This window comes from Epinephelus moara, chromosome 17 (assembly GCF_006386435.1).
Source record: "Epinephelus moara isolate mb chromosome 17, YSFRI_EMoa_1.0, whole genome shotgun sequence".
Lineage (NCBI taxonomy): Eukaryota > Metazoa > Chordata > Actinopteri > Perciformes > Serranidae > Epinephelus > Epinephelus moara.
Window position 1 is genome coordinate 21,726,298 of NC_065522.1, and position 16,652 is coordinate 21,742,949.

At 45.4% G+C, this 16,652-nt stretch overlaps 1 protein-coding gene across 4 annotated transcripts; it reads right to left on the minus strand.

Moving 5' to 3' along the window:
* Positions 1 to 2,572: 2,572 nt before the first annotated feature.
* Positions 2,573 to 12,226, minus strand: rbm14b (RNA binding motif protein 14b). 4 transcript variants are annotated; one of them, XM_050066844.1, is made up of 4 exons: positions 12,073 to 12,226; positions 8,278 to 8,630; positions 6,873 to 7,914; positions 2,573 to 6,578 (listed from the first exon to the last, which is right to left on the minus strand). In XM_050066844.1, the coding sequence occupies exons 2-4, from the start codon at positions 8,624 to 8,626 to the stop codon at positions 6,257 to 6,259; spliced, it is 1,713 nt and encodes a 570-aa protein (XP_049922801.1). In that variant the 5' UTR covers positions 8,627 to 8,630; positions 12,073 to 12,226; the 3' UTR covers positions 2,573 to 6,256. The 4 variants fall into 4 exon arrangements, with proteins under 4 accessions (XP_049922801.1, XP_049922798.1, XP_049922799.1 ...); XM_050066841.1 differs by having other exon boundaries at positions 6,873 to 7,935; XM_050066842.1 differs by having other exon boundaries at positions 6,873 to 7,935; positions 12,003 to 12,124.
* Positions 12,227 to 16,652: the final 4,426 nt, after the last annotated feature.

Here is a 16,652-nt window from a genome sequence, read left to right on the forward strand (position 1 = left end):
TCCGTCATCCACTTGAATTAGAACAATTTCCAAAACTATATATTTACAGTTATAGTTCTTGGTGTGGATGGCCATTAATTCTAATAAAAACTGGCTTGGAGTTGGATTGTTTTTCCTGACTAGAATGGAAATATTGTCTATTTTCTTGGGCACATACAATGTCTGTAAATGCACAATTAGTTTTGGTGGAATTCTACACTTTAGCAAACAAAGATGAAGGGTATCCAAGAAATGGACACCTCAGAGTAAAGGCTGCATTATAAGGATACACTACGGACAATATAAGATGCCCAGTGTAAACAAGGACCTTTTCAGAATATGATTCTGGTCATTATATCTATCATAGCAATCAACTACAGGGTCCTCCAAGATCAGGAAGGTGAGGTTAGGGAGCAGCTTTGGACAGAGGATCCCTCCACTACCAACTCACCTTATACTCAACTCATCTATCCATCCCTCTCTTCCTCCTTTCGCCCCTTCCCTTTGTTTGTTAGGCAGACAGATGGTAACACCCTCTTTGTCTTTGACTCCATCCTGCAGCTGTCAGAGCAAATGCCGATCAACTGGTTTGACACACCGAAAGCCCGTGAGTGTGGGATCGTGTGTGAGGGTTAATGCTCTCTATCTCAGCATATGGACAATCTTAACAGGTAAGAACACATACAAGACAGTCAGAGCTCATATCCAGCCAGTCCAGCTGATCCCAGTATTAGAGGAACAGAGCTGCCGTACCAGAAAAGTCCTATAGGAACCCTGAGATTGAGAATCTACAGGTCAGACTGGCCTCATACCTAGACCTATCTTATAGGACGTTTCTGATTGGCACACAGGCTGCGAGGGACCCAAAGGCGAGAAAATTGTTTAGGTTACTTAAGATGTAATGGAGCTAGGTTCTTTTGGGGATCCCTTACACAGCCATGTGGCGCAAACCCAGCATTCAACAGTTTTAGCAAAGCGTCTTGTCCAACATTGAAGTCTCTCTGTGTCATGTTACTGAGTCCGGCGGGCGGGCCACCACACAAACACTGTCCATTGGCACGCCCAGGCCTCTATGGTAACAAAGGAGGGTGGGGATGTTGGGTCAGGTGGGTGGTTCTGGGAAGTTGAGTCCGAGCCAGAGCCACGAACCCAGATCCAAGGTGGCGACGGCGGTGGCGGCGGAAAAAAGCGCTGTGTGTGTGTGAACGGCGGAGAGGAGAGGCGCATAGGGACAGTAGGGTGGAGGGTGAGAAGGAGGAGGGTAAGGGTAGGGTGAAAGGAGGGAGGGAGAAGGGGTGAGGGCGGCGAATACGGCGGTGGAGAGGAGTTGACTAGCGGGCAGGGAAGGGGTAAGGGTTTGTCCGCATGTGCCAAGCCTCACCAATCTATAAGACACCACCCAAAAAGTTCTTCAGACATCCATGCTCCCATTCTGTTTAACACATACACTCCATCACACTTCCGTTTAATCACTAGCTCAGACACCAGCGGGACAGAGAGGGCAGTCGCATTGTGTGCTGATGCGAGACAGGACTGTCTTGTGGAAGGGGTCCTAGCCCCACCCCAACCCCACCCGCCACCCCCCACCGATGGCACTGCCATTGCAGCAGAGGAGGAGTTACGGAGCGGGGAAAGGGGAGGGGAAGTGGCGATGGCGGAGGAGAGGAAGGGGAGGAGTGTTTGGTCAAGGCACAGTCAAAGGAGGGGGCGGCAGGTGAGGGAGAGGAGAGGTCAGTGCTTTTGTTTTTTGTTGTTGTCGTTTTTCATTTACCTTGGTGGTGAGGAGAGAGAGAACAAGTTCCCACTGCGGTGGCGTCGCGCTAAAAGTCGTCCCCATGGCTCACGCCGCCACGCTCACGCACGGCTGCACGCTGGCCGTTCCAGGTGGCCCGGTGACCTAATTCAGTTGAGATAGTTAGTTCAGAGCTGGACTGTCGGGGGCCTTTTTTTTTTTTTTTTTTTTTTTTGCGGCAGAGTTACAGATTATCACACATGCAGGTTCTGAGAGTAGAGTGGACACAGAGACACACGGAGGGGGGAGAATTTGGTGCAGCAGGGGAGAGACCAGACCAGACGCACACCCATCAACCCCAGAAACAGGACTGCTCCACAGATCAAAATGCACCCAGGCCATTCTATCTGTGTGCCTCTCCCCAGCTCTCAACATGATGCCATAATGTGCGTACAATCAATTAAAAAGGGCCATGTCTTGATAGAATTAAATACTGAAGTGTATTTGGTCAAGTGCAAACCCCCTCATACAAATTTTGGTTTGCACCCAGTTTGAGAGGCTGGAGAGAGAAAGGAGCACCAACCCGCACTTACCCTGACCAAAGAGAGCAAAGCTGGGCCAGCATCTACACCTGTGTCCCCCTGGGTCCCCAGTCAAATGGGTCTGGTGGTCATTTTACACAAGAGAAACAGATAGTGGAGAAGAACAACATAAACAAGAAGGGGAAATGTCCAAACCCTTTGCTTTCTTTTTAACCACAGTAGTCAGCCAAACATTCTTTATTATAATAATGATTATAGTTTACATATTCTCAATAAAAAGCATGCTGATTTTTAATTCTTTTTTTTTTCTCTTTTCCTAAAAAAAAAAAAAAAAAGGCAAAATTAAAATACTTCTCTAAAAAATACGGTCTCAAACATGGCAAACAAGACATTTCGCAAACCACATAATTCTACAAAGGATGCAACTGGTATGTGTTCGTATATACAACACAGAGAGATTACACTGTGAGATGCAAAAGTCACTTAACCACTAAAAACCACAGGGGGAGAGGGGAGGAGGGAAACAGCGAGGCAGTAAGGTGATTTCAGAGGGTATGTCTGTGTGTGCATCAGACCGCTGTCAAATAGTAGTTGCAAAAAAATTCCCAAGTGATTGTTTGAAAGGTTCTGTACGTAACTTCTTACATGTATTAATCGTTTTTCAATTCCAATGGCTGACTGGATTTTAAGTTGAAAACAGACCTTCCCTGACTTTCTAGGTTGCCTTAACAGCATGTGGACTGACTTCTATGTAAGGGACCTTAGCCGAATTTTCCAGGAAAATCTAGAGGATGTGATGAACGTTAACCAAGAAATGCCTGTCTGGCAGAAAGCCCTTTGGGTAAACTTCTCCCAACAGCGTGCTGCATCTCTCTATAGCTTCGCTACAGCACTACAATAAGCAGCAGTAGCTAACGTATGCTTGGAAATGGCGTCCGCTTACGTCAACAAACGACGGGGACCCACCACAACACAGTCTACATGCTGTGTTTCTATATGTTTTTCAGGGGCAGCCTGTAGACGGACCTTCGCTTACCGCTTAGGTTTGTGCCGGCTGAATTCGAGTTGTCATAACCGCTGACTGAAGGTCGTGTCTGGAGCTGCCGTCCGCGTTCCTCTGAGTGAAATAATCTCAGAGTGGTGGGCAGTGAAGCGAAGAGACAGCAGGTTGTGCTAGCTAATTCTTGTCTTATTTGTAGTCTGATAAACAATTCCAACAAATTAAGTGCCCGCCAGTGATGAAAAAATCCCAGAGAACATACTGACATATTAAATGACACTGTAGTCTTAGCTGGCTAATGTTCGCTAACTTTGGTTTGCTTTCTAACGGGGATGAATTGCTAGCTAGCAAATGCAACAAAATATTGTACTGAGTGGACAACGTCAGCCAATTCATCCAGATTCCCGGGGTGGGTTTGCAAATTACTTTATCAGCCACAACTAAAGACAGATCCATGCAGAGTAGCTAAGTTACAGCTAGCTGGGTTGCCAATCGGCTAACCGTAACAAGTGACCGTTGATAAACCGAGATGGCCCACTAGCGGCAGTACTGAGTCTGTTCATTCCAATGGGATAAGTGAACGTGAGTACAGATAATGACCGTTTCCTTTGCCCAGTAATCACTGAAGTAAATACTGAACCCATTTTTCACAAGCCTAAACCCTTCTTAACGTTCTGACACTAAAATAGTGCTTTTTCAGACAGACATATCAGGAGAAAATGCGCCAGACATGCCTCTGTTTTAGTGACATACTCTTGCGAGATCAGGCAACAACTGACAGGTTCAAACCCTTGGTTGATATCAGACATTAAGCTAGCAGATAAAAACGACGAGTGGCAAAATTAGGGAAAGAGAGAGATGGTCCACATGGGGGACTGGAAGTGTGTAACATCTCGTACTATTGGCACAGCCAGTAGTGTGTTATCTTTTGTTACTGAGTATCTTTGGCTTAACATAAGCTAAGGTTAGCCGGCTAGCTGTTAAGCTACGCTGCCTGGATCTGCCAATGGTTGCTTTTGCAGTGTCAGCTGATGAAGTATTTTGCAAATGGCTAACAAGCTAGTTAGTATTATGGAGCCAATGGTCCAAATGAAATAGGGGAACATACAGATCGTAACACTACTCTAAGATGCCGGTTAATCATGGTCGATCTTTTGTGGCCGATGCAGGTGCTCGCTCGTGGCTATGGAGGACTGCAGTTCACTTCAAGCCTCAGATTGAGGTTACACTAAAAACAAGAATTTTTGAGAGTTACATACAGAACCTTAAAGTGACTGTAGAACTGAATGGGTGGAGTTTGCCATTCAGGACAAGCTTGTGAATGTCAAGGTACCTGTCCTTACAAGTTTTGTTATCCCGCTGCAGCGAACCCCACCTATACCGGATCCAACAACCAGATCAAAACAGACACTAAAATTTCTTTGCAATTACAATCTGAAGCAGGTCTGGTATTTGGAGAAAAAAAAGTAGGACAGTCGGGGCAACTGGAAGACACTTCCCCATCTCTCACTTCATTGGTGCTATCACTGTCGTTCCTGCTTTAAACCAGCGGCTAATTATGAACCTGTGAGGCTCAGTTTGTGGCTTTTTAAAAACCCTACGATAAGAAACTAATCTAATACAGGAGTGCAAGTCCACGAGAAAGCTTCACCGCTCGTAGCCTTCTGGATACAAAGCTCCGAAGGGCTCCTGTTACACCCCCCCCCCCCCCTTGAAATGATTAAAAAGCACTTAAAATGGGAGATCCCTCCACTTAATGCACTTCACTCAAAGCTTATAGGCACATTATTGAGCTTGTCACATTTCATGTTTCCTAATAGGATGCAGTGTAAAGATCCTTTGTAAACAGCTCGTTCAGTAGTCACACATGGGTTTATTTTTTATCCATTTACAACTCATTACACCCCAGGCTGACTTGTATCACATGTAAATACACTAAAACAAACAAAACACATACACTATTTTTAAAAAAGGCCTCTGGATATGTAGGAGGACTTCATACAGAGTATCTACAAAAGTCATTGTCACCGAAATCCGGCTCCTCCCTTCCTCAACTGCTGACCCTGTGCCTTTACGAGGAGCAGGAACTAAACTGCTGACTGGGTGAAAAGTGTGGAATAGAATAGACTCTACGCTGAAATTTACTGTCAGAGGTAGGCAGCTGTAGTTAGAGAGAGAATGAGAGGTGAGGCAGTGTCTTCCAGTGTTGAAGTTAGAGTACAGGTGGGGGAAAAGGGGTCAAGGAGAGATCCAAACATACATTACAGTACGTATTATGTGTGCTTTACGTTTTTTTTGTTTGTTTGTTTTCTGCAAAGCGCAGTCTAAGCTGCTGCGTTTGTGCGCTGCAAGGTCAGGAGCCCGCACATATCTCTCTCTTTCACACTTACTACATCCATTCAAGACAAACACCCCTCCCCCCACAAAAACCTTGGTTCTGTTGGACACAATGCAGTGCAGCCTGTACACAATATGTGATTATCTGACTTCCCATCTGGTTACATTACAAACTCTCCAACATAAGGCAAAAAAGGTTTCAAATTAGCTGCCCTAACTGATCATCTAGGCCTAAGGAGGATGGCTGATAAAAACCAATGTCTTTTATCGTAGGTTTGGCCGTAGAAAATCATAACTGGGTTGCGGAAATAAAGGCATATGAAACGACCGACTGGGTCGGTCTAATACTGGCACAAGTGTGAGACTGGCACGATAAAAAAGTAAAACTGAGTAGCACAAAGAATGCCCACATGACAGATGAGAGCCTCCCTTTCATGGCTGCACTGTGTGTGTGTGTGCAAACAGGACCAAGGTTATGCTGACCAAGTCCCTCGTAAAGCAGGTTAATAAACCAAATAGCCCCCCCCCCAGTTTCAAACCCCACCCACCAAACACACATTCACATACACACACATACAGCTGCTGTAAGGTGGTCAAGTTTGGGGTGGAAGAGGAGATGGGGTTCAGGGCAAAGAGGGAGGGGTAGGGGCAGAGAGTTGTGTGCGACTATCGGAAGGGGGGCTCAGGCGTGTGAAGGGAGAGTTCGGGGCGGCGGAGGATGGCCTCCTTGCGCGTGGGCGGCGGCAACGGCGGCTCATACACCCTTGGCGCAGCCATGGCAGCTGCCACTGCCGCAGCGGTGGGGACCACTGGCCTGAGGGCATCCAGCGCAGCGACTGACTGGGCGGACATCGCGGAGACTGTAGGGACTGCTGACACGGCTGGCACTCCTGGCATGCCAGGGATGGCTGTCACTGCGCTCGGTGGTGGGTAGGCATACTGGAACTGGGGGTACTGCTGCAGCTGCTGGTAGTACTCCGCATAGTACCTGAGAAAAGGGAGAAAGGAGGGGTGGTAGGAAGGGGAGGGTTTAAGTAGGGAGCGGGACGGGATGGGCGACACAGTGGGAGGAACAGGAGAGCGATAAAACGAGAAAGAAGCATGGAAAATGCAATAAAGCATTAATAAGTAATGAGAAATGTGAAGTGTGACTAAAAACTCATTCCTAGAGGTTAACAGTTGAAAAGTATAGTAGTCCAGAAACCGAAACTCAACTCCCTCTGGGAATGTTTCCATGGTGCTGCACAGCTGATGGTAAAAAGGTTTAAAGATCATGTCCTACCTGGCCATGGGGTCCTCTGCAGCCTCCACTGCCTCTTCTGCCGCTCGGCCAGCTGGTGTAGGGAGCAGGGGTCGGCGCGGCTTGGCTCTCTGGTACATGAACGGCTTCATCACTGGGTCTGGTAGCAGAGGTACTGACCTCCGAAGGGGACTCCGGTCCCTCTCAGACTTTACCACAGCTGCTGCTGCAGCTGCAGCCACCGTCTGCTGGTCAGCCACAACCTGCTGGCCCTGGGCAAAGTAATGTGCCTGTCTGGCTGCCTCAAAGATGGCTGTGGTAGGGTCCGCTGCTCCCATGGCGCTTATATGAGCATACGCTGGTGTGGCGGCACCATAAATTGCTGGAGATACAGTGTAGGCGGGGTTGACCGCAGCCGCTGCTGTTGGCATTTCTAACCCATGAGCAGCAGTCAGATAGACATGGGAGTTGGCCACAGTTGGGGTGTAAACTTGAGGTGAGTATGCAGCCGCGGCGGCAGCCGCAGCAGCAGCCGCAGGAGTTGCAGCCATCTGGCCGTAGATGTTGGGGGTCATTGAGCTGTACATTTGGGTGGCGCCTGATGTGAGAGCTGCCTGATTGGCCACCGTTCCATAAAGCTGGCTGGCAACATTGGCACCATACACCTGGCTGGCAAGGGCACCATAGACTGCTGGATTCACTGGGTTTCCATCAGTGCGTGTGCCTGTGGTGATCCCAGTGAGAGCAGCGTATGTGGGATCAAAGGTGGAGGTGTTGTAGACTGAATTGTGCACGCTTTGTTGGACCTGTAGCGGCAGGCCGGCGGCTGCAGCTGCAGCAGCAGCAAGGACTGCTGCCTGACTCTGGTACTGCTCCAGAGAAGGCTTCCCGACAGGACATTCTCCAGCATAGTGACCCTGCTTTCCACAGTTAACACAGGGGATTTTTCCTGTAGGTGCCTGCTTGCTGGGCTGGACTTTGGACAGCTCTACAGACAGGGGACGGCCCTTAAACGAGGTACCATGCAGGGCCTCGATGGCCTGGAGCGCGTCTTCCTTGTTTTCCATGTGGACAAAGGCATAGCCTGCGGAAGAGGAATGCCTGGCTGTCATTGAGCGCAGGGACAACAGTTAGGATCACAGTGGCATTGCCACGGCCACTTATTACTTCTACGAAAAGTGTGCCAAAAGAATCAAACTTGTCCATCTTTACAACAAGAACGTGGGAGTTTCTTGTTTTGCAAATAACTGGTGTATCATAACTTATCACATAGTCAGATTAAGTTATGCAAAAGAACTCAAATTCTCTCAGCAACTCAACATTTGGACTGTTAGTTACTTTCTTTACCTGCTCGAAACCATGACTTCTCATACACTAGCTCCACAACTTTACTAACAACATGCACAAGATTTAAAACAATTCAAATATTACTAGGGTTTTCACTCACCTTTGACTTTATCGCACTCAAGAACTTTTCCAAATGTTTGAAACAGCTGCTGTAGATCCTCGGTGGTGCACATCCCACTCAGATTACCCACAAACACCTTGGTGGAGTGCAACGGCCTTCCCCTCGACTCCTCCACCACCAAATTCCGTCCACGAAACTCCCGTCCATTGAGCTCCCGGATGGCGCGCTCGGCGGCACCCTCGCCCTGCAGGTGTACGAAGGCAAACTGTCGCAGCACGCTGCAGCTGACCACCTGGCCGTAGGGTTCGAAGATGGCTGACAGCTCCTCCTGGGTGGTGTCCAACGCCAGGTTGCCCACAAAGAGCTTCACTGTATGGCTCTTGTCCATGGCGCTGCAGAGGAACAGAGGAGTGATGTACTTGAGTGTGGTTAGAGATAAGAGAGGGGATTAACTGCACAGCACAACAATCAGCTGCCACAGATGTAACAACTACTGACGAGTGAGAACAAAGCCACACCTTTGACTCTACGGTAGTCTGATGAGGACAGGGAAGTACTGGAGAGCAATTATCTAAATACAGGGTGGACTGCAGCACACAGGGACATAGCTGACATCTGTGAGGAAGTGCTGCTGACTTTGAATTAAAAAAAAAACAAGACTTACAAGCTTCATTTCTCCAATAAGAAACTTCTGCATATTGTCCAGAAATAAGGCAAATAAAAGATTAACAATGTAGAGATTAAGCACACAGTGTAATCAACCAATGCTGCAGTTGCACTCTTGATAAAGAACCTGAGTGAGCAGCCAGATTAACATGCAAATATCACAAACTAAAAACCACAGACCTCACATTTGCCTGTGAGCTGGCCATTCAGATCAGATAAACTCAGACTGTGTCAAACAGAGCAGGAGAACGTGTGTCCATGAATAAGAGCTAAATCTTTTCAGTATATATGCGACAGAGCGAAGGCAGTTTGAAGGAGGACTTCATTAAAGAGCTCACCTTCACTTGAGAGGAGGCTGTAATTACCCTTATAGCTATGACTCACTCTGACACAGGAGACAGCCAGAGGAAAGGAGCATTTTCACACCAATACCTTCAGATAAGGACACTGCGCATCAATGCACATGGCATTTATATTGATGATCGTGATACAGAAAGGCCCCTCTGTGTTGGAAAAGCTGCCTGAGAGGGACAGTTCACCCCAGAAATACATATTCTTCCTCTTACCTGTAAAGCTATTTATCAGTCTAGATTGAGTATTAAAGATATCATCCGCAGAAATGTCTGCCTTCTCTCCAAAATAATGGAACTAGATGGCACTCAGCTTGTGGTGCTCACAGTGCCGAAAAATTACATTTAAAATCTCAACAGCAATGTCTCTTTCCAGAAATCATGACCCGGTTACTCAAGATAATCCACAGACCTTGTTGTGAGCAGTTTCATGTAGGAACTATTTTCTTTCTACCAAATTACAAAGTCCGAGGAACCTCAGGAACGTCAACCTCAAAATCCAAGATGGCTGCTCCTTGCATCAACCCTCATGAAAGCTGTAGTATTATACCCTTTATTAATGCATATTTGTGTCTCATCAAAACAGTCGTACACACATTACTGTCCAAAGTCTATCCGTGGACATGATGCTAGGGTGTCTGTGCGCGCAAAGTACAGCATAATGAATTGTTATCAACTGGTACTGCTAACACCATCTTGGTTTTCGGACTTGTTATACAGGAACGCAGTCAACCCAGGTGTGAGATCATTAAATTATTCCTAGCTCCGAACTCCAACTTCCAAGGTATATGGTACACAGCATAGCTAGCTCAGTGGTGCTAGGTGAGCTAGCAGTAGATGCACGCTTCCTTCTGCGTGGTGCTACGGTTGGTGGGTGCAGTTTGGTAGAGAGAAAGTAGTTCCTACATGAAACTGCTCACAACAAGGTCTGGGGATTATTTTAAGTTACTTGAGTCATGAGTGATGAATTTACTTAAGCCAAGTGCCATATAGTTTCATTAGGACCCTGACACGCCAAGCCAATAGTCAGCCATCTGCCAATTTCAGGGTGTAGGTCAAAGTCTACGCCAAAGTTTTTGCAGTGTGCACCGCACTGTTGGTACTAGTCCGACCTTATCTGCTTTTTTTGGGCCAATTCAGCATGTTGAATCGGCATCAGAGATGGCAAAGCCCTTTGGTGAATTGACAGTTCAGCTCAGTGCACGAAAAGAGACACTGAAGTGAGGAAAGTAAACAAATGGCTTAAGTCAGGTCAAGAGTGCCTGAGATTGAAACACTCTTGTTCTATGAGGTTAGATTACTTTTCTAGCCACTGAGCTCTTCAGCAGAATCGGTTCAAGATTGTTTGTGTTAATTGTTCACTAGCACATGGTAGATGTCATTTGTTCTTTCAGCATCAGGTTGTGTTGTTAATGTGCTAACTAGCTAACTAGTGACTAAGGGTGCTTTCACACCTACCCTGTTTGGTTCGGTTCAATCGAACTCAAGTTATTTGCCCCCTAAGTGTGGTTCGTTTGGGCAGGTGTGAACACAGCAATCGCACTCGGGTGACAAAATTAGTCCCTGATTCAGACCAAAGCAAGCAAACTCTAGGCCGAAAGCTCCCTTAAATTCGTCTTCTGGTTTCCCTTTTTTGAATGACGAATACAAACTATGTCTGCTGGTACAAAGTGTTTTTTCCGTTCACGCAGGCGCAGAGCATATGTGCGAGGCGGCAGTTGGCTCTCGTCTTTGCGGTGTGATAAAGACACTGATGACGTGAGGCGACGCAATAATCGGCATTCGTCACCACTAGTTCTTTGACGTCTGTTTGGTGTGTCTTGGCCTTTATATTCAAGAGACCTATATCTCCATTACTTAGCAGCTCACACCAAAACAATCTACACTGATAAACAGCGCTACAGGTAAGGACAAAATGTATTTTTGATTTCAGGGTGAACTTTCCCTTTAACTTTCCTCATTTACCTCCTAACTCCCTTCTGTATCTACAAGTCTAATAAGCGTGGAGTGTTGCCACAGGTTGGACGGCACCTTTTCCTCCTCCTGAACAACCTTTACAGCTGGCTGTAAATCAAAGGGCAAACTGGAACATGACACCAGAGAATGACACTTCTATTTTTTGGTTTAGGCTCCAGTCAGCTGCTCCTGACTGAACTGCACCTCCTGTGCTGCTGCTGCTGATAGGGAAAATAAGTGATCAGCTTCAGTGTTTTTACACCACATATGAGTGTACCCCTGTGTTGCATATGGCTGCTGCATGAACACTGGGTTCATGTGAGGCATAACAAGGGGGAAGCTGGTTTTCTGATGACGCAGCACGACGCTGAGTCAACACATTTCCACAGCTCGGGTGATTTTAAAAGCGCAGAAAAAGACGGAAAAGACACGAGTTAAGTTGTTCGCACAGCTTTAAACGTCTGTGTGAAGACGAAAATGAGAAAGGCGAGACAGGATGCTTGTTGGTTTGGCTCCGGTGTCCAAAGCAAACAAACCCAAACGCGCAAAACACGCGTGAGGAAAACATTAAAACACTTTTACTGTGAAATGCGCAACAATGTTAAACACACACTACAGCTGGCTCTAACAGGAGATCAATACAGTGTAACAACAGGCACATTTCCCCCGCACAGGAATGAATACAGTGTAACACCGAGTGTTTCCCGTGCAACAACACGGTGTAATAGTCTTTGTGGCTAAAACACACCCGTTAAAAACACATGAGCTTTAAGACGAATTGGATTTATTTACCTCCCATGCGGCTCAGATGAGAATAATACTGCAGAAAAAGACGATTAAATGAAAGGATCTACCATCTTACCTAGGCGGTGCTGTATTTCAAAATGGTAGCGCCTGCTTCCGTTTGCATGTCGGGCATTCTGCTGGAGAGGCTGCAGAGGGGGAGGGCTGCTGCTGCTGCTGCTGCTGGGGCTGCTGCAGCACCAGGAGGATGCTGAATCCTCACTAAAATGACTCACACACACACAAAGTACACAAAGCCAAGTACAAGCATGTTTCATTTGTCAGAGCCACAGAGAAGAATAAAGGTTGTCTCAAAGTCACGGTGGTTCTGCTCCTGAGGGACTGGGAACACAAGTGTGAGGGTGTGAGAGTTCAATTAAAGAGCTCATTATGGGCCATGAAAGAAATATGACATGTTTGCTGAACCACAGAGGACAGATCAAGTGTAAAACTATCTGCAGAAAATCAGCAGCATAAAAAACAAGTGTATTCACTGATTTATATCACTGTATGTTAAGTTTTGTATCAATGATCAGACATAAAAATAGTCTATTTAAAGGTCCAGTGTGTGGGATATAGAGGGATGTATTGGCAGAAATGGAAATATATTATAACAACTATGTCTTTGCATGTTTGCATTTTCTCTCCATGTCAGTGTGGGTTTTCTCCAGGTACTCCAGCTTCCTCCCACAGTCCAAAGACATGCAGGTTAATTGGTGACTCTAAATTGTCCGTAGGTGTGAATGTGAGTGTGAATGGTTGTCTGTCTCTATGTGTCAGCCCTGTGATAGCCTGGCGACCTGTCCAGGGTGTACCACGCCTCTCGCCCAATGTCAGCTGGGATAGGCTCTAGCACCCCCCATGACCTCCGATAGGATAAGCAGCTACGGAAAATTAATGTATCAATAAATGTCTTTGTAAGTGTATGATCACCTCAAAATGAGATTCATTATGTTTTCATTACCTTAGAATGAGCTGTTTATATCTGCATAGTAAGGGTGGGAATCACCAGAGTATCTATGATACGATATTATCACGATACTTAACTCACGATACAATATTATTGTAAATATGTTGCAATAGGCTGAGTATTGCTACAAAATATATTGCAATTTATTACCTTTTTTTATCTGTAAATTATGTCCCCAAAGGAAAACTCTGTCAACGTCTGTTTTATCTAGTAAGATAAAGTTTTAGGTCTGTTCATGTCACTTCAGCCATTTTTTTTTTGCAGCAGCAAAATGCATCTAGCGGACTGAAAAAGCAACTGATCATATTATTGTAGTATACCAACTAAAGTTAAATATATATTTATAATATAAATAATTTATATAATAACAAAAATTAATACTTGGCACTGTGTGACGATACGATAATGCCACACAAAAATATCGCGATACTATGCTGTAACGATCTTTTCAACCACCCCTATTGATAGGGAGCAAGTTTCTCGTTTACAAATATCGCAACGTTGACCCGCCATGTTTCTTTCTTTTTTCTTTTTTTTTAAAGATTATTTTTCTGGGCTTTTTGCCTTTAATTGACAGGACGGTGTGTGAAATGGGGAGACAGACAGAGAACGGGGACTGACTGTAGGGTCGCAGGCCAGACTTGAACCCGCGAGCACTGCAGCGAGGCAATGCCTCTGTACGTGGGGCGCCGGTACCATCCACCACGCCACCGACGCCCCAACCCGCCATGTTTCTACAGTAGCCCAGAAATGACAAACCGAACACTGGCTCTAGATAGGGCCATATGCGTGTTCACAACAGCCACCGTAGTTAGCAGCACCTCCGCAACGGGCTGAGCACTGTCAGAAAAACACAGGATTTTAACATGAAACTGCTTTATTCAGTGTTTTTACTGGTTTAAATCACCAGATCCATTTGTTTTGGAGAGGAAGAGACCTTTGCGGATAATTCTGCTCCCTTTAAAAACCTCCTGACTGTCTGGCTCTTAAGTTATCTGAGAAAAAACATGAGCACAAATTAGCAGGTGCTGGGCTAGTGGCCTGTCTCCAACATGCCAAACAGCATTGGAGAAACACAGATTTTTTATAATGTGAAACTGCTTTATTAAGTGTTTTTACCAGTTTAAATCATCGGCTACCTTTGTTTTGGAGAGGAAGAGATCTCTGCGAATAATTTGGCTCCTGACAAAAACCTCCTGGATGTCTGGATCTTTAGTTGTTGAAAACGTGTGCACACATTAGCAGATGCTAGGCTAGCGGATCGTCTCTTACATGCTAAACAGTGTCAGGGAAACATGGATTTATAACATGTTCAGTGTTTTTACCGGCTTAAATCACCGGGTCTGATTATTTTGGAGAGGAGGAGACCTAATTTGGCTAATGGTAAAAATTTCTTGAGAGTCTGGATAAAAAATAAATAAATAAATAAATAAAAAAAAGAAGTGAGCACACATTAGCAGGTGCTAAGCTAGCCGCCTATCTGCAACGTGCCAAACAGCATCAGAGAAACACTGAAGCGTAACGGGAAACTGTTTTATCCTGTGTTTTTACCTGTTTTAATCAGCAGGTCTGTTTGTTTTGGAGAGGAACATACCTCTACGGATAATTCAGCTCCTGGTAAAAACTTTATTAACAATTAACATTGAGGGAATCGTAACCAGGAGATGTTTCAGCTGGTGGCAATCTGAAGTCCTCACTGCTAGATGCCACTAAATCCTCCTATAAATCCTCCTAAATCTTAGAAGGGACAAGACAGTGCTTCCAGTAAACAAGGATATTTTTACTATTTCCTAACATTTTATAAATTATTAATACAAAGAAAAGAATCCACACATCAGGCGATAACATAAACAAACATTGGCTGAAGTTCAACATTCACATTTTGTTCACAGCCCTCAGACACAAATGGAAAAACGACTCCGGCTGAACTTTTAGGGGAAAATTCAATAAGCTTATTCGGGCATCCCCAGGACAAGACAGATGCTCAATTTGCAAAATCAATACAAACCTTGCTACATGATCTCATATGGCCAACATGGTGCACACACTGTCCCAATACTGATGTCCTCATCAAGAGGGAAAATATGTGTCAACAGACATGAATGAGTGTCAGCAGTTGGAAAATGTGTACATTATTATATAACACTTGAATCATCACGAGAGGACATCAGAGGATCTGAAGCAGAAAATTGTCAGTTTCCTGTACGGCTCTAAAGTTGGCTGTGACAGCGATGAAGGAACTGTACACTCGAGCGCCATGTTGGGGAAACAGCTGAGCACACAGTCCTTCAAGGAACCCCCCCGCTCAAACTTTAAACCCCCCTCGGCCTTTCACTCTGGATGGAATTCGACTCCCTCCTCCAAGCTCTTACGGATGTCTCTTACCCAGGTCACTCACACCACCTCATGGTCTTAAAATGAACACACTAAGGTAGGCACTGGTGTGGTGGTAGTTGATGAGGTGGGTGTATGACTAGGTAGATGGGTAGGTTACCAAGGAGGAAGTGGGTATACTCTTATATATTTCAATGGCGTACCATCAGTTCATGTTCACTAAAGCCCAGTTCAGACCAAAGGTTTGCGACGAGACGAGTTGAAACAGGCAACTACTTGCTATGTGCCGTTCTGAAACGCTCAATCGGTTCACATCAATGCAACTAGATGAGATGGCGTGTCATCTCTATGCAACAACTCTGTACTTCCGTTCTGATTTGCAGCTTTTCAGGCTTATTTTGTGGCTAAATATATTTTGTAGCTTCCTAAAATATGAATGAGGATAGTGATAGTGAGATACTGGCTACAGCTGCATTTGTAGTAGTGATGAAAGAGCGAAAAACATAAATAAAACGAGCATCAGATGGACTGTATTCATAGTAAATACGCCACAAAAATATAAATAATCAGCGCCAATTAATCAGTCAGTGATAATGTGTGTGGGCGGGTCATAAGCAAGCACCATGAGGACGGAAACAGAGGGCTTGGCGTGGACAGAGCACCTGCCTCAGCAAGCAAACATGCTGTCTGCGGTCATTTCGACTTGACCATCAGGCTTCAATACAAGTTGACTGGCCGTAGAAACAGGCGACGTGCCATACATTCTAATACCAGCTACTGGCGATTTGACCAGCTCAGTTGCAGGTGACATCATCAGCTGGCTTGAGTCGAGCTCAGATGGCCAGTTCACACCGCTGCAACTTTTCTCTGCAATGTTCTAAAACAGTTTAATCTCGTCGCGAATCTTTGGTCTGAAATGGGCTTAAAAGTGTTTGGTTTTGCCACTGACAGGATCAGATTATTATAGGTGTTTTAACAACATTACAGAACAGATCCCTACAGAGATACACCTTTTTACTACCAACAGAGAATACGTTTTTAAAAGGCAATGCAGTGCTTGTATCTAATCGGGAAATTTCACTTACAGAATATGAGAAACAACATCTTAGAGACTTAAAGTGAAATTTCGGTTTATTTCAACCCATCTCCTATCGTCCTAAATTTGTTTCAAGTGACTTGTGACATAGAAATAATAGTTCGCATGTGAGCTGTTAGCCTAGATACAGCCGGGGTGCATAGTAGCGTCAGGTCTGTTAAAACGTAAGTGAACGGGCATACCTTCAAGTGCAAAGTTAGTCCACTAAACAAGCTTTTTTCCACAAAGACCGCCTCAAATTGTTAGGATAAATGTCAGA